The sequence below is a fragment of the Pseudochaenichthys georgianus genome, chromosome 16 (assembly GCF_902827115.2).
Source record: "Pseudochaenichthys georgianus chromosome 16, fPseGeo1.2, whole genome shotgun sequence".
Lineage (NCBI taxonomy): Eukaryota > Metazoa > Chordata > Actinopteri > Perciformes > Channichthyidae > Pseudochaenichthys > Pseudochaenichthys georgianus.
The window spans coordinates 25,692,308-25,716,579 of record NC_047518.2 but is presented as its reverse complement, the minus strand read 5'-3'; the positions used below and the strand labels follow the sequence as shown (position 1 = coordinate 25,716,579).

The 24,272-nt window shown below is 40.9% G+C and overlaps 1 protein-coding gene and 1 long non-coding RNA gene across 2 annotated transcripts in view; both read left to right on the top strand.

Moving 5' to 3' along the window:
* LOC139435337 (uncharacterized) overlaps nucleotides 1-24,272 on the top strand; it is a 27,205-nt gene extending 2,933 nt beyond the window's left edge. Inside the window, exons 2-3 of the long non-coding RNA XR_011644625.1 lie at nucleotides 23,513-23,592; nucleotides 24,178-24,272. This is a non-coding gene — a long non-coding RNA (uncharacterized lncRNA). The remainder of the gene's footprint in view (nucleotides 1-23,512; nucleotides 23,593-24,177) is intronic.
* On the top strand, nucleotides 4,300-6,973 carry LOC117461286 (zinc finger protein 180-like). Its single transcript, XM_034103104.2, has 3 exons — nucleotides 4,300-4,323; nucleotides 4,441-4,497; nucleotides 6,111-6,973. Exons 2-3 carry the CDS (start codon nucleotides 4,441-4,443, stop codon nucleotides 6,849-6,851), a joined length of 798 nt encoding a protein of 265 aa, XP_033958995.1. The 5' UTR covers nucleotides 4,300-4,323; the 3' UTR covers nucleotides 6,852-6,973.

Genomic DNA, 24,272 nt, shown 5'->3' with positions numbered 1-24,272 from the left:
ACCCCCCCCCCCCCTCTCTCTCTGGTCGCTGAAATGGGGAATTGAAATTACGGGCCAAAAGTTGTATTTGCAAGTATTAAAAGTAAGGACATCAAACCAACTGAGACCCGTCTGTCCGCGGCATCTGCGCACTGTACAACACACACCTACACACTGTACAACACACACACACCTACACACTGTACAACACACGCACCTACACACTGTACAACACACGCACCTACACACTGTACAACACGCTGTACAACACACGCACCTACACACTGTACAACACACACCTACACACACCTACATACTGTACCACACACACCTACAGCTGCTAAAGCATAATCAGGCTACAGCCGTTGTGTATTTTATTATGTGAAGCACTAAATGGTTTTAGAAAAATATGGACTCTTTGTAGATATCTACTAAACTAAAGCAAATAAAGAGAGTAGGCCTGTTATACTGAGTGATATATATTTTACACACTGCTCTGCTTTCTGCAGGACCTCACAGCTGTTCTCACTGTAAACATCGCGTTGCGATGAGAGCAGGTTCTCAAATAATATCCAGGGGATGCATGCAGAGCTGTCATTGGCTGAGATAAGTCCGGCCGTGCGTCACGCCTCCACCGTTCCCGGAAATGCATCCGCGGAGGAGCCGTGGAGGAACCATCAGTGTATCCTCGGTTATAGCTCCTCCAGAGAGCCTCCTCGATGCTCGATCCTCGATCCTCGGTCCTCGGTGTGCATTTAGAGAAATGAGACGTCCTTCAAAATGGCGCGCTGAAATTCATTTCCGGGTCACTACCGGAGGACCGAGGAGTCGAGGAGTCGAGGAGGGGAAATTTGAGTATTGAGAAGCCTCTCTTGTCACCTCTGAACAATTCGAAAATGTCGGCTCATGCCAAAAAAAGTGGATGCCGAAAGCAGAACTTTCAAACAAATATGGACTACTAATTTTTTCTTTACTGAAGTCGAGGGTAAACCTGTGTGTTTGGTTTGTGGGGAGCATGTCGCCGTGTTTAAAGAGTACAATTTGAAACGGCATTACGAGACAAAACATGCCGCGAAATACAAAAACTTGACTGATGCCGAACCAGCGCGGACATCAACGGATTTACTAGCAAAGCTAGAAAAACAACAAGGCTGTTTTACAAAGCTGCATGCAGACAGAGATGCAGCGACCAGAACCAGCTTTGTGATAGCCCACAAAATCGCCCAGAACAGTAAGCCATTCTCGGAGGGGGAGTTTGTGAAAGAGTGCATGGTCGAGTCTGCAGCACTGCTATGCCCAGAGAAAAAAGAAGCGTTTGAAAACATCCCGCTGTCCCGCCGCACCGTGACGAGAAGGGTGGAGGACATCGCAGAGAATCTGGAGTTTCCGCTGCAAAGTGAAGTGGGAAGCTTCGACTTTTTTTCTTTGGCTTTGGATGAGAGCTGTGACGTCCGTGACACAGCCCAGCTGCTCATATTTCTCCGGGGGATAACGCGCGACTTCAAGCTTACGGAGGAGCTGGTAGCAATGCGGCCAATGAAAGGAACCACAACGGGGAGTGATCTGTTCACCGAGGTAAACGCATGCATGGACAAACTGGGACTCGAATGGGACAGACTGGCAGGTGTCACTACGGATGGATGTCCGATTTTGACAGGGAAAAATGTTGGGCTTTTGAAAAGAATGCAAGATAAAGTGAGTGAACTCAACGCATAGCAGAAATGGGTGTTTATATATTGTATTATTCATCAGCAAGCGTTGTGCAAGTCAGTGCTAACACTTAGCCATGTGGTTGATGTTGTTACTACAACAGTTCATCAGAGCGCGAGCATTAAATCACAGGCAGTTTGTTTCACTGTTGGAGGAGCAAGAGAGCGAACATGGGGATGTCAGGTACCACACAGCTGTCAGATAGCTCAGCCTGGGCAAAGTGCTGAAAAGGTTTTGGGTTCTGAAATCAGAGATAAAAGAGTTTTGTGAGATGAAAGGCAAAACCATCCCAGAGCTGTCTGATAAGGACTAGATGGCAGATTTAACATTTGCTGTTGATGTGACTGCAATGATGAATGCACTGAACACACAACTGCAGGGCAAGGGCCTTGTTGCTCATGAAATGCAGAGCCATGTGAAAGCCTTCATGACAACGTTGCAATTAATTTCAAGGCAACTAGGCAGCAACAATATGGAACACATGAAAACCCTGAAAGAAGTCAAACCATCAGCTGATCACCGGCACAGGTACTCATCCATGTTAGGAGCACTGCATGATGAATTTTCAAGGCGTTTTCCAGATTTCAAAAAGGTTGAGGATGAAATGCAGCTGGTTTCCTCTCCCTTTACCTGCAGTGTTGATCGTGCACCCACTGAGGTTCAGCTTGAACTCATTGACCTGCAGTCTGATTCACTACTGAAAGAGCACTTTAAGTCAGCATCACTGCTAGAGTTCTACTCTGCTCTCAAGGAGGAGAACTTTCCAAACATGAGGAGACATGCTCAGAAGATGTTGGTTCTCTTTGGATCCACCTACACATGTGAACAGACATTCTCAGTCATGAAGTTTACCAAATCCAGGTACAGATCCTCTCTCACTGATGAACATCTGTCAGCTGTGCTTCGCATCTCCACCTCAGACATTCAACCTGACTTTGATGGACTTGTTAAAGCTCAACAGAGACTGGATTTCTCACACTGAATGAAAAAAAAGAACTGAAGAACACTAAAATGTGGAAATATAACAAGTGAAATGGGACACTTGATGATTTTTTTTTTTTTTTGCACAGTTCTGAAAACATTAAATGTTTAATATAGGCATGTCAAGTCAAAAAGGCTAGAAAACTGGGACACTTTTCTTTACACAGTTACACAGTTCAGTGACATGTCTTGTTTATTTTGGCTACAAAGATGATGTGATGTCTTTAGAAAGCTAAGAAAATCCTTGTTTCAATAGTATATGAAACTCAAAATGCCCTTTGTTATTAATGTGACTGAAAATGAGTCAAATGTTTCACATTTTGGAAATTATATTTGAATAAATGATATTTTTGAAAGCTAATCTCACCTTTTAATTGCCAAATAATAACATACACTCTTACCAGCGGTCAAAACAATGCCATTTACTGCTTTTTATATAGAAATAAAATGTATATTATGCATAATTGAGTTCGGCATTTTGGCCCGGCCCTCCAAAATATTTTCAGTTGCTCATTTGGCCCCCTGGGAAAAATAATTGCCCACCCCTGGTCTAGACACATTATTTGTTCATGTATCTGCAATAATGGCTGATATAGAGTGAAAAGTGTGAACATTCCGTTGTTGGCAATTGTGACACTAATTTGCATAAAAAATACATGTGGGACATCCAGACAACATTTTAACATAGCTCATCATTTTCTACATACGTTTTACACTTAGGAAACACTGATTATAAGAATATTTCTCTGTCGGTGCAAAATATATCGTTCTTGGTACAAGACTAAAATGCTATTTTATTGTAATGGCGGCACTAATTAGCATAATAGCATGCCACAGACACATGTGATCACTTTAAGAATAGTTTTATTGTGTTCCTTGACCCTCAACACATGGATCTGGATACCTTATTTGTTCAGTTATCTGCAATAATGGCTGAGATATAGTGAAAGGTGTAAAAAGAGTGAAACTCGATTTTTAGGGTAAATAAACACTAATTTGGGAAAAAAATATACGTAGGACAATTTTTTTACTTTTTAACATAGCTAATTGTTTTCTACACCATTTTTTCAATCTAGAAAATCTGATTAAAAGTATATTTCAGGGGGGTGCATGATACCCCGTTCTACCCACCCAACTAAACAGATGACACAAATACAACAACAACAAAGACAAATCAAAATAAAACTTGAATTGGAACCTTTGAATTGTGTTACCATGGAAACACCTTTGCATCTTTCAAACCTGACCCACGTGAAGACGTCCATCAACCGGCACGAGTTATTGAAACTACTTTCACACATCAACGGTAAGAAAAACAGCGTTTCTGCAGCTGGGTCGTTTCTATGAGATGTTTACGGGAGCTATTGTTTGGCTGGCAGAGGGAGATTTATTTTACTCTTTCAAACTTATTTTGATATTTAATGAAAATAGAGTTTGTTGTTCTGCATGTTGGATACTGCGACTGAAATGTATGTTTCTCTGCACAAGACTGACTTATTGTCTTCATTTATTTTTGTGATATATGGCTTTACCTCATTTTAAAGCTGCATTTATTTAAAAAATGCACAAACTAAAGCACAACAAGATATGTCTCTATATGTCTGATGTGCAAGTGTCTAACTGGATGGACTCCATCTCTCTTTGAGCTTTGTGGTAGTGATTGTTTTGTCAAATGAATGGTCTCAACTTTAACATTTAGAAAAACACAAAATGTTTATTTTAATTCCTGTAATTGGCTAATAAGTAATATGGTAATCTCTGTTATTGCAGATGGCTGAACTTCAGGTAGACGATAACACAAGCAGCAGAATGACTTCATCAGCAGAGGTAAGTTACTTTAACTTTTAAAAGTGAAAATCCTGGTTAAATAATTATTCATATTTGAGTGAAAACAATGAAAAATTAAAAAAGCATTCGTTATACTGAGTGAATCCTATTGGTTGCTAGGAAACATCTGGCAAAATCAATCAAAAATGTAAACAGGAATTCACCTGTAGCAAATAGTGAGTGCTAAAGCTACAGTAGCATATACGAGGAGATGGTAACATCTGATCATTCACATTTACTCAGAGGTGGGAGAAGTACTCAGATCTTGTGCTTGACTAAAAGTAGAAGTACTCAGATCTTGTACTTGAGTAAAAGGAGAAGTACTCAGATCTTGTACTTGAGTAAAAGTAGAAGAACTCAGATCTTGTGCTTGACTAAAAGTAGAAGTACTCAGATCTTGTACTTGAGTAAAAGGAGAAGTACTCAGATCTTGTACTTGAGTAAAAGTACTCAGATCTTGTACTTGAGTAAAAGTAGAAGTACTCAGATCTTGAGTAAAAGTAGAAGTACTCAGATCTTGAGTAAAAGTAGAAGTACTCAGATCTTGTACTTGAGTAAAAGTAGAAGTATCAGAGTGAAGGAATACTCTGTTAGTAAAAGTACTGCATTCAAAATGTTCCTCAAGTAAAAGTAGAAAAGTATTATCATCAAAATATAGTGAAAGTAGCGACAGTAAAAGTAGTGATTGTGCAGATTGGTCCATTTCAGAATAATATATATGTTATGTTTTATAATGATTGATCATGAAAGTGTTCTCAAAGCTGGTGAAGGTGCAGCTAGTCTGAATGACTTTGTATACTGCAGGGTAGCTTGTGAATTTACTCCAGGTGGAACTAAAGTCTGATTCAACACTTGATTAGATTTACCATCATTCATCCAGATCTGTAAAGTAACTAAAGGTATTAAATACATGTAGTGGAGTAAAAGTACACAATTTACCTCTGAACTGTAGTGGAGTAGAAGTACACAGTAGCATAAAATGGAAATACTCAAGTCAAGTAAAAGTACCTCCAAATTGTACTTAAGTACAGTACCTGAGTAAATGTACTTCCTACCTCTGAATTTACTGATATAATGTGATCATTTAATGTTCATTATTTTCAAATTCACGGTGTAGATATTTTAATAGCTAGTGATACCTGGATACTATAACTAATTTATAAAACAATGAAACAAGTTTGTGTGCTTCAACCCTTTTAGTTTTTTGTATTTAGCTATACATAACTCTAACCTTACAACAGATAAAGTAAGCAATATTCCATCATGATATTGGTTGAAAAAAACACATTTAAATTTAGCATGTTTTGAATAATATTTTAAAAAATGTCTCTGTGAGAGCCAACCCCTTTGTATTCATTTAAAAATAACAACAAGTCATTCTGAATCAAACAACCAATCAGTGTGTCTTTGTTGTTTTGTTGTATCAAGTTAATAGGTATTTATACTTCTTCCTTTATTCAGCGGTATTTTAGGCTACAACGAGTCAGAATGCATTCTCGGGTTTCATTAAAAACCTTACTTTACTTCTGTCACGTCCATTTTTAACTTGCATCAAGACATTCATATGTGTCCTAATACACTTGTGTCACTTTCTATGTTGATTTGTTTTATAGGAAGAGACCTGCAAAAACCCAGATAGACTTTATGATGAGGGGGAGAAGAGTATCATTGGAGAACAGCTGGATCAACATCAGTCTACAGCCATGATAGGAAAACCACACACCTGTGACCAGTGTGAGAAGAGTTTCTGTCGTTCAGGCCATTTGAAGGTCCACAAACGTACCCACACTGGAGAAAAACCTTTCACCTGTGACCAGTGTGAGAAGAGCTTTAACCAGTCAGGCAATTTGAAGATTCACCAGCGAATCCACACTGGAGAGAAGCCTTTCACCTGTGACCAATGTGAGAAGAGCTTTAGTCATTCAGGCTCTTTGAAGGTTCACCAGCGAACCCACACTGGAGAAAAACCTTTCACCTGTGACCAATGTGAGAAGAGCTTTAACCAGTCAGGCAATTTGAAGATTCACCAGCGAATCCACACTGGAGAGAAGCCTTTCACCTGTGACCAATGTGAGAAGAGCTTTAGTCATTCAGGCTATTTGAAGATTCACCAGCGAACCCACACTGGAGAAAAACGTTTCACCTGTGACCAATGTGAGAAGACTTTCAGGGACTCATGCTCATTGAAGCGCCACCAGCGAAACCACCTCTTTAACCATTGGAAGAAAGAGTTCAGTGAATCATACAGTGTGAAGCTCCACCAGCCTACCCACACTGGAGAAAAACCTGACGTCTTGGCTCACTGTGAGAAGAGTCTCAGAGAACCAGACCACATGGGAGAACACCTTCACTAGTGCACTGAGACTGTTCAGCAAGAGTGAGGTGGACTGTTTGACACAACTCGCTGTTAAAATATGTTGGGTGGATTTTAAAAGTTGTTCAAATGTTCTCAATAATATTCAAATGATGCACTTAAGTTGTCAACTTGTATTTGTCTCCACAGCGCACACACACACACACACACACACACACACACACACACACACACACACACACACACACACACACACACACACACACACACACACACACACACACACACACACACACACACACACACACACACACACACACACACACACACACACACAAAGCTCCCTAAAGAACAAGGCACCACAGTCACTTAAATGTAATAATGTTATAAATATGTGGTAATTTAACAACAAGCTAAAGCCTACTGATTTCTAAAAGTGTGCATAGAGCCTTTAGTCCAGGGGTTCTCAAAGTGCGGCCCGCGGGCCAATGGCGGCCCTCGTAAATGTTTCTGGCGGCCCGCGATAGTTAATGTGACATGCTGAAATGCATGCGTTATATTTTAATCCTCCGTGGTTGTATCTAGTAAGAATTAGAATGAGTAGCTTTCCAGCGGTATCTCCTGTGAGACTGTAACCAGGGCACAGCAGCCAATATGGCCGCTCAAAGCAGCTTGACTTTACACTGTGTGGGATTTGTGGATTTGTGTGCCCGTCAAGGAAATCTCGGCCGGCAGCCATCATGGTCTGAAATGACCAATGGTCATCGAGAAATCACTAAGGGCCTACCCACCAAGTAAACAAAACATAAACCACGTGTCTCCCATCAGTTTAAGTCTGTGAGGGGAGAGAGAGAGAGACAGAGAAAATGGCTAAAAGAAAACTTTACAGTTGCCGACTTCGCTAGAGATTGTTTTCGCTAGCAGCAGTGAAGATAGAGCCTCAGAACCTGAAGTCTTCGACTCTTCTGAAGAAGAAGACAACCTGATCTCACCAGAATGCGTGACTCCACCACGACTCCTTAACACCGCATTGCGTGGTGGAGTCACGAACTTTGTTACAATTACGTGTCGGCACCACGCAAACAACCCCAATGTAAAGTGAATGAGGCTCTTTTGTCGTGGTGCACACTAGTGTTGTCACGATACCAACATTTTGGTTTCGATACCAAGTCAAGAATTGCGATTCCGATTCTTTTTCGATACTTTTCTTAAAAAAAGGGAAACACGGAATATCGGCTTTAAAATTAGGAATAACAGATGATTTTAGCAGTCAGAACAACTGAAGCAGCAGTGTTACTAAGAACAGAAACGCCAAAGAGTCACATCTAATATAAATATATATAAAAGCATTTATTTTAATTGTGTAGCAGTGAGTTTAACATTTTGGCAGCACTGTTGAGCATTTTGAAAATGTATTTTCATGCCTCTGTGCAAGGCTTAGTCTTTCTATCTTTATAGCCACTGGTGTAAAGTAACTAAATTCATAAACTCAAGTACTACTTGGGTACAATTTTGAGATACTTGTACTTTATTTAAGTATTTCAATGTTTCTTTTGCTACTTTGTACTTCTAATCCACTACAGTTCAGAAATAATGGTGTACTTTTCCTCCACTACATGTATTTAATCCCTTTAGTTACTTCACAGATCTGGATGAATGATGTGAAATATAATCAAGTGTTAAATCAGACTTTAGTTCCACCTGGAGTAAATCCACCAGCTACCCTGCAGTCTACAAAGTCATTCAAACTAGCTGCACATTTACCAGCTTTGAGAACACTTTCATGATCAATCATTATAAAACATATCATATATATTATTCTGAAATGGACCAATCTGCACAATGACTACTTTTACTGTCACTACTTTAATACTTTTACTTGAGGAACATTTTGAATGCAGTACTTTTACTGTAACAGAGTATTCCTACACTCTGGTGCTTCTAGTACAAGACCTGAGCACTTCTACTTTTACTGTCGCTACTTTAACTATATTTTGATGATAATACTTTTGTACTTTTATTTGAGGAACATTTTGATTGCAGGATTGTTCCTACATTCTGGTACTTCTACTTTAACTCAAGTACAAGACCTGGGTACTTCTACTTGTACTCAAGTACAAGATATATACTTATACCACCTCCGTTTATAGCCTATGAAAAAAACTAATAGAAAACGAAGGCTAAAGCTAACGTTAGCAGATAGTGATGCTAGTTTGCTAATTAAGTTTGCTCAACGATAATATTGCGACAGAAAAACTTTTCAGTGCACATCACGCTCTGCTGCTCCGACAGGAAGCTCTGCTCTGAACACCTGAACCGCCCGTTCACAGACTTCTGGCGTCTTTTTTGTCAACAAGCCGAGGCGCAGCGGCAGTTGCACTCCCACTTGCAGCCATGCTTCTCGTTTTCTCACATGCTCTGGCAGCTAGCGCGTAGCCGCGTGCAAGAGAGAGGGGAGGGACTTAGAACGTGCTTGAGAGGAGCGGGACTACAGGTACGGCTGCAGTGCAAGGAGTGGAAGCAGAGCGCTGAACACACACGGCTCTTATTAAACGGCGTTTTTTCACGGGAGTACTTTTCCCCGTCATTCTTAAAGTACCGATACTAATGAAACGGAGGAATCGTACCGTTTTTAACGGCAGGGTATCGCGGTACCTTTCAAGTATCGGTACACCGTGCAACACTAGTGCACACACGCATTTCTACAACGTCCTGCAGTGAGCTTTTATACTATAAAACGTTTTTAAAATCTACTTTATAGTTTGTAGTAACTCACGGGAGGCTTCTTTTATTTTATTTGTATTCATAATAATTTGTATTTTTCGTCAGAATGTATTATGGTGCATTAGTTACGAATTTTTGGTCTCAAAAAACAGTGCATTGTGTGTAATACAACTGTGATTTTTATTAAATTAGTTAGTTTTTAAGGAAGGCCAGAGCTTCAGCTGTGTCCAATAGATTGTTCCCTTTAGTTAACGTTTTTTAAAAGAACATTATATTCCGATTTGATAATGTCCCCTTTATTGTATTACGGAGAGCAATGTGAGCATCCATTCCCATTGGATAACGCAGGATTTTACACCCGGAAGTAAGTATACTCTTTACTGTCGATTGATTTTACAGTGATATCTGCACGACTCATCAACTCAAAAACACCAGATTATCCTTGTTGATTACACAACATTGGTTGGTTTAAATTGTGTACAATGCTTTTGTAATTGTCCCCTTCGATTCGGATTAACAAATATTTGTTCAGTTTAGGATGGCCGAAGACACTACACTACCCAGAATCCTCAGCTATTGTCTGCGTTGCCTCAAGCTCTGTGATTGGTTGACTGCATTCCATATATAAAAAACGTTTCGTAAAAGATAAATCATACTTTATTCAGCAGTGCTTGCTTTACTCTTTGAAAGTCATCACATGAATGCATTGTAATAAATGGTTTGGCTGCATTAAATATTACACATCTGTCGTAGTTCTGTATTTGTATTTATCTACAGAGATCTGGCTCAGAATAGACCGGAAACTATTCTTTTACCGTTCTGTTTTAATTTCACAATAAAGTTAGTAGTAATCATTTGTTTTGATATTATTGTTTTTTATTAACTACTCATGTTAAGACTATCTTTTCTGTGTTGCTGTGGGGTTTTTCCATCGCTTTTGTGTTACAAATATCAAAACAATAACTAAATATATCCGTCGTAAACTAAACCAGAAACAGCAGTATATTTTATTTTGTTAACACTGTAAACTTGACAGATTTTTAACCCAAACCACCTACTGGTTAAAGCACGTTATTACACGTTTAGAGTAATATTGAAATCTTGAAAAGGGATGTCCAAGATAGCAATTATATACAGTTTTTAATTAACTATTTGTAGAGAATAACGAGTAATGTATATACTTTATAGGGATCTGCAGATAAATATTTAGTCTTCTCAAGCACCAACAATCATTACATTACATTACATTGCATTTAGCTGACGCTTTTATCCAAAGCGACTTACAATAAGTACATTCGACCAACAAAATACAAGCTTGAAGAAAACAGAATCATAAAGTACATCAGGCTTCATAGAGCAAAAACATTTCAAGTGCTACTCAACTGGCTTTAGATAAGCCAGTCCTCCAATCAAATTTCTCTCCTGATTGTTGGCACTTGACAATCACCTTCCCTGAATTTTACTCAGGTGTAACTAAAGTCTGCTTTAAGGGTTGTTTATATTTCACATCATTAATCAGAATTTGTAAAGTAACTAAAATAAATGTAGTGGAGTAAAAATACCTGGTTAATCTTAAAGAAAGCCCTCAGGATTATAAAAGACCCCCCATCACCCCAGCCACAAACTGTTCTGTCTGCTGCCATCTGGCACAACAGCCGCATTCTAGGAGAGGATGTGGCTGTTGTGGAGGACTACCTGGGAGTGCACTTATGGGCTGAACTGGAGGATCAACACTGACGCTGTGTACAAGAAGGGGATGAGCAGACTATTTTCTGAGGAAGCTGAGATCCTTCCACGTGTGCAGCAAGATGCTGGAGATCTTCTAGTCTGTTGTGGCCAGTGCACTCTTCTTTGCTGCGGTCTGCTGGGGGGGGCAGCATCAGAGCCGGTGACACCAGCAGGATCAATAAAGTGATCAGGAAAGCTGGGTCTGTCATCAGCATCAAGCTGGACCCCTTTGAAGCTGTGGTGGAGAGGAGGACACTGAACAGGCTGTTGTCCATGATGGATAACCCACCCATCCTCTCCACCTGCAGCTGGACAGTCAACGGAGCTCCTTCTCCAACAGACTGATGCAGCTCCGCTGTCACAAGGACCGATACAGGAACACATTCCTGCCCACTGCCATAACTCTGTACAATAAATCACCTCTGGCTGGAAGAGAACTCTCTGCTCCATAGTTTCTCTAATACAACCTCGCTGTACATTGTACACATATATAATCTGTTCAATATTTGATATTCCATATTCCATTGTCATATATTTTTGAATATGTATATTTGCATATATAATATCTACATGTATATTTTCTATTTCAACACGTATATTTTCTATTTTCTTTTCTTTTCTTTCTATTCTTGTTTATTTGTGGTTTTGTTTTATTGTAAAATGCCTTGTCTTTTATGCTGCTGCAACAAAAACAATGTCCCAAATTGGGATCAATAAAGTATCATCTAATCTTACATCCGGACCAAAACCACCAGACTCAGGGACAGTTTCATCCCACAGGCCATAAGACTATTAAAGACCTGAACTTTGAAATAACATCCATAACATTCATCTGGCTGCTACTTAGAAATGATGTGTCTAATATATCATATTCCAATCACTTGTATAGACTCTTATTGCACTATTTCACTTTTTACTATTTTTCTTTTTGTATTGACTTGCACTATTTTTTCTGTTTATCTGTTTTATTGTGTTGCACTGTTGGAGGAGCCTGTGACCTAAGGGGGGAGTGGGAGGGGGGGGGAGGAGACGTTCGATTCCTGTTTTGAATAGTGTGCCGTCGATGGGTTTCATTCCATTTCAAAATGCTGTTTGTCGCTCAGCGTAAACTTCACCATTGTCAAGCAAAGCACATGGTGTAGTCCCAAACGATAGCTGAGGATTCTGGGTAGTGTAATGTCTTCGGCCATCCTAAACGGAACAATCTATTTGACACAGCTGAAGCTCTGGCCTTCCTTAAAAACAAACTAATTTAATAAAAATCACAGTTGCATTACACACAATGCACTGTTTTTTGAGAACACACATTCGTAACTAATGTAATTTTTACATTCTGACGAAAAATAAAAATAATTATGAATAAAAATAAAATAAAAGAAGCCTCCCGTGAGTTACTACACGCTATAAAGTAGATTTAAAAAACATGGATAGGAAACTAAATACATTTGCACACATCTTGTGTCCATATCTTTCTGTTTTGGTGGTCATGCCACAACCGTGCATGTGCATGCACGAGTCAATGGTAAAATATCTGGATTAAGAGGTTGCTTTTTCTTTGCACAGCATGAAAGAAAGGCGAAATGAATGGGCTGTGATTTTAGTATTTTTAAGCAGAGGTCAATCATTTGTACGGCCCTCGAGGATGTTGGAAAAATTGAAATGGCCCTTGAGAGGAAAAAGGTTCCCCACCCCTGCTGTAAAGGAAGCCAAGAGTGAATTTCAATTTCTTAGTTAGAACTTCAACATGGTGTTTGAAGTTGAGATTACTGTCCAACCAAAAGCCCAGATATGTGTAGGTATCGACAAACTCAACAGAGACGCCATCAAAGGTGTCAATGGAGAAGCAAGAGGACACTGACTTGGGAGCAAAAAGCATTGCTTTGGTTTTCTTACTGTTCAAAAGCAGTTTGGAATCAAGAAGTGCATGCTGCAGCGTGATAAAGTCAGACTTTAGATTGGAAACGGCCATATCCAGAGTAGGAGCACATGAATATACAATAGTGTCATCAGCATACATATGATAGGTAGAAAATTGCATCTGATTACAAATATTGTTTACATATAATAAAAAGAGCAAAGGCCCCAAAATAGAGCCCTGTGGAACTCCCTTCTTCAAGGTGACAGGGTCAGAGACAGTATTACCCAACCTGACGCATTGAGTACGGTCGGTTAGATAACTCTGAAACCAGCAAATGGCCTTATGACCGAAACGAGACATCAACATAACATTAGACATAATGTGGTGATCTACAGTGTCAAATGCTTTGGCCAGGTCTATAAACAATGCAACACATACAGATTTGTTATCCAAAGCAGCCTTAATATCGTCTAAGACTTTCAGACTGGCGGTCACAGTACTGTGCTTTGATCTGAATCCAGATTGCATAGGGTTAAGGATGTTGTGTGCAATTTTTAAAAAGAACGGGTCGAGGCCGTCAGGCCCGGCAGACTTTTTAGGATCAATTGAGTGCAAACCCTGTAAGACTTCAGAGACCGAGAAATAAGCTAAATCAAAAAGAGGGGAGTTCATCTCTTGACTAGGGCTGTGAGTACGACCATTTAGAGAGTCATGACTTTGCTCATCAAAAATGTGACCAGCCTTTTTGAAGTGAGCATTGAAAGCATTAGCCATACCATCTGAATCTGAAATAAAAGAATCACTGACCTTCAGTTTTTTTGGGAAACTAGAAACCTTCTTGTTCTGAAGTGATTTAATTGTTTTCCAGAACTTAGAATGGTCATTAAAACAATCAGTGGTTAAGCTCAGATAGTAATCAGCTTTAGCTTTTTTAATAAGGGCTGAACATTTATTTCTGAGGACACGAAAAAGAAGCCAGTCATCACTAGTGTTAGACTTTCTAGCTAAGGACCATTGCTTATTACGATCATGAATTAGATCCGATAGTTCTCTAGTAAACCATGGAGTGTTCCTATTCTTGACTCTGAATTTTCTAAGGGGGGCATGTCTATTAATAATCGATAAAAAGTGATCAATAAAAAATTGGACGGCAACATCGACAGATGGAATTAACGCTATGAAGTGCCATTTAACCTCCGCCAGATCGTGAAGGAAAGCCTGCTCAGAGAAGTGTTTGAAGCAGCGCCTGAGCACAATAAGGCCCTTGGCTTTGGGCAACTTAGTGCTCCTAACGCATGCAATAGTGCAATGGTCGCTGATATCATTAGGAAAAACACCAACAGACACATACTTATGAGCTGCATTTGTTAGAATGACATCTATAAGGGTATCGTTATTGGGTTTGGCAGGGTTTATTCTAGTGGGACTATCAATAAGCTGAGTTAAGTTCAAAGAATCGCAAACCTGCTTAAACTGTGAAGATTTATCACTCAACCAGTCCCAATTTAAATCACCCAATAATATGATTTCAGAAGAAAACGTAGACAACAATTCAGTAAGGCTAGTAGTTGCATCCATGATGGCCGATGGAGGCCTATAACAGCCAATAACAGTGAGAGGAGCATTTGCTATAGTTATTTGGACTGCAAGAAACTCAAATTGCTCTGGAATTGAAATTGAGTGAAGGACTGAGCACTGTAGTTTCTCAGCAGTGTATATTGCAACACCACCAGCTCTGCCCTTACGATCTGCTCTGAATACATTATATCCATCAATGTGAATAACAGTATCAGTGACAGATGGTTTTAACCAGGTTTCAGAAACTACAACAATATCAGGCTTAGCAACTAAAAACCAGGTCTTGAAAACATCTAATTTAGGCACTAGGCTTCTAGCATTAACATGCAGAAAACCCAATCCTTGCCTACAGCTAAACTCATTCGGAGTTGGCAAATGCTGCAGGGAAGCAGAGAAACACTCAGGACCAGGGTTCATGTTAACGTTACCAGAGAGTAAAAGCAGTAACAATATTAACAGTCTGGAAGATGATTTTTTCACATGGGCTCTGGACGCGTCGCTCCTCAGGGGGGCGGGGCTGCTCCGATCCTTCGATATTAGCGAGTCCAAGTAAAAAGGGCATACGGGAGAGCGCATTTCGTGCCATGAAACGTCAGCTTTTGGTAAAAACTATCCGATGGAGTCAGCGCTCCAGAGGTTCCACCATCCGAATGTCCGAAGTGAACAGAGATATTGCTGGGAGGCAATCCGTCAGTTTTGCCGACATGCGGGCTGACAATTAATCCCAGGAGAAAAGCGAACACAAGTGTAGCTTTAGGCAACATTGTGCCTTGACACACCCAATTCAGGATCCGCAGATCAGGTCGATCAGCAGCTCAGGTCAATCAGCCCCGACAGCACGGCAGGACAGATAGCAATCCAGAGTCCGAAAGAGCGACCGCTCAGGCAGAGAGCAAACAATCCAGTCGCAGCGAGGCACCGGCACAAAACAGCCCAAATACTTAAGCTTTTAAAATGTTTTAAAAGCACAGAAGACCAATTTAAAAACGGGTCTAAAAAGCAAAATAAAAATTATAAAAATGTCAGTATGCACAAGAAGAACGAGAATGAGACAAACACTAACAGAGACAGAAACAAATCAACGTGCTGCCATCTTGGAACTCACACCTGGGTGTACTGAAGGAATATAATCCCTCCACCTGGTCCTAGGTCTACCCCTTGGTCTCTTCCCAGCTGGACGTGCCTGGAACACCTCCCTAGGGAGGCGCCCAGGTGGCATCCTAACTAGGTGCCCGAACCACCTCATCTGACTCCTTTCGTCGCGAAGGAGGAGCGGCTCAACTCCGAGTCCCTCCCGGATGACCGAACTTCTCACCTTATCCCTAAGGGAGACACCAGCCACCCTGCGGAGAAAACCCATCTCGGCCGCTTGTATCCGCGATCTCGTTCTTTCGGTCATGACCCATCCTTCATGACCAGGTGAGGGTAGGAACGAAAATGGCCCGGTAGACAGAGAGCTCTGCCTTCTGGCTCAGCTCCCTTTTCGTCACAACGGTGCGGTAAAGCGACTGCAGTACCGCTCCCGCTGCTCCGATTCTCCGGCCCATCTCACACTCCATTGTTCCCTCACTCGAGAACAAGACCCCGAGATAGTTGAACTCCTTCACTTGGGGTAAGGACTCATTCCCTACTTGGAGTGGACAGTCCATCGGTTTCCTGCTGAGAACCATGGCCTGAGATTTGGAGGTGCTGATCCTCATCCCAGCCGCTTCACACTCGGTTGCGAACCGATCCAGTGAGTGCTGAAGGTCGCAGACCGATGAAGCCATCAGAACCACATCATCTGCAAAAAGCAGTGGTGCAATCCTTAGTCCACCGAACTGCAGACTCCCTCCCCCATGTCTACGCCTCGAAATCCGATGCATGTATATTACAAACAGGATTGGTGACAAAGCGCAGCCCTGGCGGAGGCCAACCCTCACCGGAAATGGGTCCGACTTACTGCCGAGGACCCGGACACAGCTCTCGCTTTGGGAGTACAGAGATTGGATGGCCCTGAGTAGAGACCCCCTCCCCCCATACTCCCGCAGCACCTCCCACAGTAACTCCCTGGGAACTCGGTCATACGCCTTCTCCAAGTCTACAAAACACATGTAGACCGGATAAGCATACTCCCAGGCGAGAGTAAAAAGCTGATCCGTTGTTCCACGACCAGGACGGAATCCGCATTGTTCCTCCTGGTTCGACAATCGGCCTATACAATCATACGGGGGAATGAATTGTTTGTTTTTTTGTTTTGTTTTTGGGCATTAGGCATTTTTTATTGTAAATATTGAAGATTTCATGAGCTTGCGTACATTTTACAAAATGAGAACATATGCAACAATCATACACGCAAGCTAAAACATTTGTATGCTGTTATAATATTAAGAGTTTGACATGATTAAAACACCTCAAAGTTGCACATTTTCTTTTCAAATAGTGAGTCAATTCTGAAACAGAGGAACTTGCGACACAGCAGGCTGTTCAAAGTTACTATCCTACCTGCATTCAGGTACTTTGAGAGGCTGGTCTCCAGTGATGGGACCGGCAGGGATGGCAGGGCGTCTTGGTGCTGGAAGGTCGTCTCTGGGGGAGCCTTTGACAAATGATTATCCATTTCTTCTCCCTGGAAGGAATTAAGAATGGATCAACAAAACAAACATCTGAAATAGTTGTGTCCTACATCAGAGGTTTCAGATTATCTACAACATAACTTTAGATCTGAAAACTGCGCGTCCAGTTTATATGACTATAAGCAGGGCTGCGCAGGTGTGCGTGCCCACCTCTGGCAAAAAAAGAGCACCGGGTCATTTGAAATAAAGCGCATTTGCGTACCAACATTGAGAGAGGGAGAGAGGGAGAGGGAGAAAGGAAAAGAGAAAAGAGAGAGAGAGAGAGAAGAGAGAGAGAGAGAAAGATATTTGCGAGTTGCATGAACCATGATATGAACTCAGGGCCGGCCCGTAGCACTGGCTATGTTCGCCGAGGGCGCCAGATCTGGGGAGGTGCTGCGCTGGCAGTTCTGGGAGGGAAAAAAACATTTTGACCATTGGGGCTCATCCTAATTTGGTGTAAAGTGCTATTTTTTTTTACAAGTGGGGGGTTGACCAAACATCCTTTAGGGGGGTCGTCGGGTCCGGGGGCATGCTCCCTCCGGGAAGATTTTTTTTTAAATATTGAAGTTAAAAGCATCAATCTGGTGCACTTTGAGAGCAACATTAACCCTACCTTAATAATACCTTAAAGGGGACATATCATGCTATATTTGAACAATATATTGTAGGGCCATACCTATATAAAGTATATAAATAGTTTTTCTTTCAAAATACCAAACAGATCCTGCATTTTAGCCATGCCTCATTTCGCTCTATTTGCTCTTTCCAGCGCTGTTTTTGCAGGGGCTGATTCTGTGAGCTGCAGCACGCCCCCCTGCAGGAGAGGGGAGCGTGCTCTGAGATCAGCTGCTGGGCTGCAGCGGGGAGAAGAGGGGGAGAAAAAGAGATCTCCGTCCTCCGTGTTTTATTCTTATATTATTATTATATAGAGTCGTTATTCATTTGTTTTAAAGCTCAATAAATAACAAAGAAGACCTTTGACCGGCACTTTTCTAATTATGTCCGGAAGATTTAAACTTTAAGGGACATGTTGACCGGCGAAATAAAAATCTAACTGAAACTCTGCCGCACGGTCCCCTCGTTCCTTGGAAGAGCCGGAGAGGAGGGTGTTTGTCATCTGCTGGTGGACTACCGGAGAGAATTACAGCGAGCGTGGGAGGGATTGCATTGAATTACAGCAGCAGGAGCAAACGCTTGCCTCGGGGAGGGAGAAAAGGAGCCAGAGCAGAGTATAAACAGAAGGGCAACCATGCGCGGGAAGTCTTCTTCGCTGCTTTTGTGGCAGACTACAGCGCCACTTACAGGCCTGGCATATGTACTACATCGTCTCCAGCGCAATGGTCGGCCATGGCCCAACCCCACATTCCTCTGATAGGTGGAGAATTGACCAATAAGCAGAGCACCACTTCTGTGACGTAGAAAATAATTCAAGATCAGTCTGTATCAGATCCGTTGCAGCCCCGTTTTTAGAGATTTGGGTATGGAGGAAAAGAGAGAGGGTTGTGTTTTCTGACACTTGGTGAGTTCCCTGGAACACCGGGGACTAGGGGTGTAATGGTTCACAGAAGTCACGGTTCGGTTCGTACCTCGGTTTGGGGGTCACGGTTCGGTACGGTTCGGTACAACAAGAAAAAGCAAAAAAAAGTCCCAAATGCATAATTCCAGGTTTGTTGTTATTTACTTTTGAACAGTAGTGCAAGTTTCAGTTTAAAAATAAGGAACTCTAACATTTTGAATAATTAACTGTATTAAACAGTTAAAAACAAACCACAAACAGTACCACACACACTCAGATGGCCATAGTATCTATAATGGCTGATGTCAAACTAAAAGGTTTCTTCAAGCTGTAAAACTAAAAAGAATGTCTTGAAAATATTACATCATAAATAATAAGAAAGTGTTTCAAGAGCACAAAGTCGTTTAAAAACATATGCCAAAAGCTTCCGTTATTTATTTTGGTCTCTCTGCTTTCATGTCTATTGGCTTCTTAAAAACAGCGGGGATCAGCTGTTGAACTGCTGTTGTCTTTTGCCGGGCTCCGGTGATTGGCAAATCTGGGTGATGCCTTCTGATGTGATTTAGCATGTTTGGCGTGTGTTGCTATTAGCATACCGCACCGCTATCTAACAAAGCCGACACACCGTCCTCTTCCGATCCACTGCGCATTGCTTATCGTTGTATAGATCTATTCTCATCCACCATCTTTGTTTGTGACGTAAAGAGTGTAAGAGTCACGTTTCTGAATCGGGCACTCTGAGTGGATGCAGTCACAGCCAATCGGATTCAGAGTGTTGCCTGTCAGTTCCGTTGCCTGTCAGTTCCGTTGCTATGGTTCCGTTGTTATGTGTACTGAAACGAGAGCCGGTATAATTCCACGCGCGAAAACAAAATAAAAATTGGAATACGTTATTTTAGTGTCTTAAAAGTAGACTGAGGTATGAAGGGTTAACGTTACATCTTAGAATAATTTTTAGTCATGTTCTGTATACATACTAACATATAAGGGTATTGACTTAGTGTGGTTTATCTTTTTGTCACTGCTTTTAATTTAAACTGAGCTGTTGTGTTCATCAGTAAAGTGGAACTTCTGTGTGAACTATTCATATCTTAAACTGCACAATGTATTTTTTCTTTTAATGTTTCTTTTATTATCTTTTACTGTTTTTAAATGCCTTTGTCTGAATGTCTTTCATTTTTGTAAAGCACTTTTAATTGCCTTGTGTTGAAAGGTGCTATATAAATAAACTTGCCTTGCCTTGGTTACTCCATGTGTACTAGCTATAAGATTAACGTTACAGTACATCACTCTTTTTCACTTCTTACTCAGTCAGCCAGAGCGCAGATATCACCATTAGATTCACAAACCTGAAACATCATCCATTTCTTCACTGCTGGTGATGACATTGTTGTCAGCTGCTGATACTGCTGCTGCTGCTGCTGCAGCTTGTGGCGCCTGCTTCGATGAAAATAACTTTCTAATATCCATAACTTTATAGGCTATTAGCTTAAAACTCGTCCGGCACTAAGAAGGATCACTTCTTCTTCAGGGCAGGGAAGGCTACGCAGTACGCAGGCTAATGTCCCGCAGCGGCTGCCTCTCTGGTGGACTCCGGTACTGCACATTACTCCCGAGACATTTTCAAAAAAATATATATTATTTTTTTTTTTTTTTCAAGTGAAACATCCGGGGCTTTTCAAAAAACATCCGGGGATTGAGCCCAAGTAGCCACCCCCTAGCGCCGCCTCTGTACTGTATATATAATGGTTAAAACGAAATAGACAAGTGTTAAGCGTTAAGTGGGATAATACTGTAGAACAAACGGCTTCTGTTTGAGGTTGATAAAATAGGGTCATCCTTGTAACTTAGAGAGATATTTTATTATGTACGTAGGAACTGTATGCATCGCTAAGGTTAATTTAAATTGGCTATGCTCAAGTATGTAGACAAGCTAACGTTGAAGTAGTGCAGTGGTTCCCAAACGGTGTGCCGCGGCACACTGGTGTGCCATGAGGCAAGTCCGGGTATGCCGTGGGATTTTGTGACAACCATACGTTATTATTGCAATATACAACTACACAAAAATAATTATTTTTTAATTTACTATATCAGTACTTTGTAGGTTTATATGTACGTAATCTGCGCGACTTGCGCGTCCACATCTCCACGTGCAGTGCTGCATAAACATGGCTGAGTCAGCGATAACTCTCGAGGGGTGGAGGTATGCCCATTATTTTGAGTTCATCCGAAGAATAGACAGGAATGTGACGGTGAGGTGCAAACTGTGTCCAGGCCAGAAGCTGTTATCCACTGCTGTAAACACCACGTCAAACCTCAACAAGCACCTGCAAAGAACACATGCTAAGGTGGAGCTACCGCACACGCCATTTGTTGTTTGTTTATATCACAGTCTGTTCTTCTTCTCTGTCTTCTGGTTGTTGCCTGTTTTGAATGACGAATACACACTCCCGCCGCCTGCTGGTAAGGAGAGTTATTGTACGTGCTCGGCTGAAGTCTTTGCGGTGTCTGGTTCCAGTGCAACACATGGCCAACACGCAGGAGAACACGCCGACGCAATAGCGTGAGCAGAGATAGACTGCGCAAAATATACAGATAGTAGGAGACAGAGAACAGCCATGGTCAGATAGGAAAACATTCAGGATCTGGATCAGTCTTATGCGACAATGGAAACTGAACTAAAGAGAACATTTGAAACTTTAGCAGTCTGCGTGATCTGCCTGCAGGGAGGGGCGGGCCGGCCCTGCGAGTAAAGTAACGAGTAAAGTAACGAGTTACTTTATGTAGAGAGTAACGAAGTAGTGTAATATATTACTTTTTTTAAAGTAATATGTAATATATTACTTTTTTTTTAGTAACGACCCCATCTCTGCTGAAATGTTACATTTATAATTTGTAGTTCAGGACCATGGACAATGCAGCTTCCTTGCATTGACAGTTCTCTGTGCTGAATTTCCTTTGTCTCATGTTTAATGTTGTGACCTGTCTGGTTTAAATGAGTGTGTTGCTGCTTTGATGAAGCCTAATTTGATAACGTTTCAAATTAATTTCTGAAATATTTCGTTAATAAATATTTCATGAGTAATATAGTTGTCTTTGTCACATTTTATTTGGCATTAGTAAATAATTATGCACATAATACAGATATTTTACATGATATGAGTGATAACACGTGTTATAAGGGCTATTTTGCACAATAGGTGTGCCTTGAGATTTTTACTTGTCCTTTGGTGTGCCTTGGGCACACAACGTTTGGGAACCACTGAAGTAGTGTATGTGAAATCAAACTCACAATAAGATGTGTGTATATTACAATTATTAATGTCATATCTCAAGATGATTACTTAGATACTACAATATGGTTGGTTGAGCTGGAGTTCATTATTGAGCTTACACGTTAACGTCAGTCATCTGAAGAACGAACCCAAACCTTGTTGTTTTTATTAATTGCATTACCAAATAAACAGTAAGCATTGGTAACACAACTTCCAAAGTTACAGTAAAATAAAAAGGACCCTGACTCGGACAATACACAATCCAACATGTTCAACAGAAGAGAATCAGTTATATTGTTTGTACACATGGTACTTTACATACATATATATATATATATTAGGGCTGTCAAACGATTACAATTTGTAATCAGATTAATCACAGCTTAAAAATTAATTAATCATGATTAATCACCATTCGAACTATGTCCAAAATATGCCATTTATTTATGTATATTGTTGTGGGAATGGAAAGATAAATGAAAGCAGGCGGATATATCCATTTAACATACAGTATGTATGTTTATTATAACATTTTTCTGCATGTCAAAATGAAAGACAACCCACACACCTATCAATCATCAAACCGTGGGGTCTTAATTCATTACGTGTTGATTTCTATCAACGGGGGAGTACTTCAGGAAAGTCGACAGAGGGGGGGGGGGGGGGCTAGTGGAGTACTTCGTGACCACAGAGTGTGAACGTTGTGATCAGCTGTTTTAGCGCAGTTCTCCAGTGATGGGGGGAGTCTCCCTCCGCAGCCGGTTGGCGTAGTTTTGGCACAGTTCCGTTGTACAGACCGACGTTAACAGCAGCCCTGTCTGTGCACACGGAGACCGACTCTGTCGTCCGGTGATCTAACCGTCTTCTGGAAAAGCTTCACAAGTACGTCGGTACGCCAATGCGCTTTGTGACACAAGTGACGGTACGCATTTCAGATTACGCACATAACCTGCGTACCAGTTATGTGCACCCCTGTACCAGAGCCATAGTATTACTATTATATGGCTCTGCCCTGTACTACAGCAAGAGTATTCTCCGTCGGGACTTCCTGCAACAACACCACGCCGTTGTCAAAGATGTTCTATTGTGAAGACGATCACTACGTGACAAAAGTTTTCAAAACCGTGGCTACTGAAATCAATCTTACTAACTGCTGTCTGTGCAATTTACTCCGCGCGAGTTGTCAGACTTTATTTTGCTTACTTTAACATCATTTTTCATGGTGGGGCTAAGCCATTTCTTGGTATGGGTGTAGCCTACCCCAGCCATACCCTGGCGCTGCCACTGGTGGCACGTATGGGGCGGGCCATTCTGCACATGCGTTAAATGCGTTAAATATTTTTAACGCAATTAATTCAAAAAATTAATTACCGCCGTTAACGCGATAATTTTGACAGCACTAATATATATATCTGTTTGTTTAAGGTGTCCAGGTGATGCAGACAGGCTGGACCAGAGAGTGAGAGACAGAACTGGACGCCTCACAGCAGTGAACTTCAGCACATGTACAAAGACTCTTTTTTTCATACTGTACAAAGAATCAAGAAAGATATTGGTTTAAATTGAAGTATTGACTTTAATACACTGATATGTATTCCATTAAACAATACCAAATACTAGATCACCTACACATCAGTTAAGTTGAGGCTTTTTTCCATGCAAAAAGTTAAATTTGAGATATTTAGCAATAAGACTTTGTCAGCTTTCTAATTTAATGTATTGAAGGCAAAGCTATTTAACACAGTGAGAACTGCTACTATTTATCTCTCAATATTGTCTGTAAAAACGTGGTAAAAGTTATTCTTTCAGTGAGACAACAGAGCAAGGTTCTTGCTCTGTTCCACTACAGTTCCACTACGTTTTGATAACAGTTCAATATTATTTTGATAACATATATTTCAATGTTGATGAACTTCATACTGTTCATTCATAATCTGATTGTCTTTGTAGCTCTGTTGAAATAAAATAAAAACATTACAATTACAAAATAATTATATCTACAGCCCCTAAACACACAAACGCACCGCTTTCATAAATAACACACTTGTTCTGCAATAATATGTTTTATGTTTCTTGTCAATTTTTGTTAGGAAAGGACATGCCTGAAAGACATGACATTTTCTCCTCTGAGGGTCAAGAAGAACATCCAAGAGGAACATTAAAAGCTGATGTTATGAGATTTTAA

Bases quoted from the DNA above. Each gene is read 5' to 3' on its own strand.
- LOC117461286 (XM_034103104.2), top strand. From the start codon at position 4,441: ATGGCTGAACTTCAGGTAGACGATAACACAAGCAGCAGAATGACTTCA. The intron at 4,498-6,110 runs GTAAGTTACTTT...TTTGTTTTATAG, and splicing joins GAATGACTTCATCAGCAGAG to GAAGAGACCTGCAAAAACCC.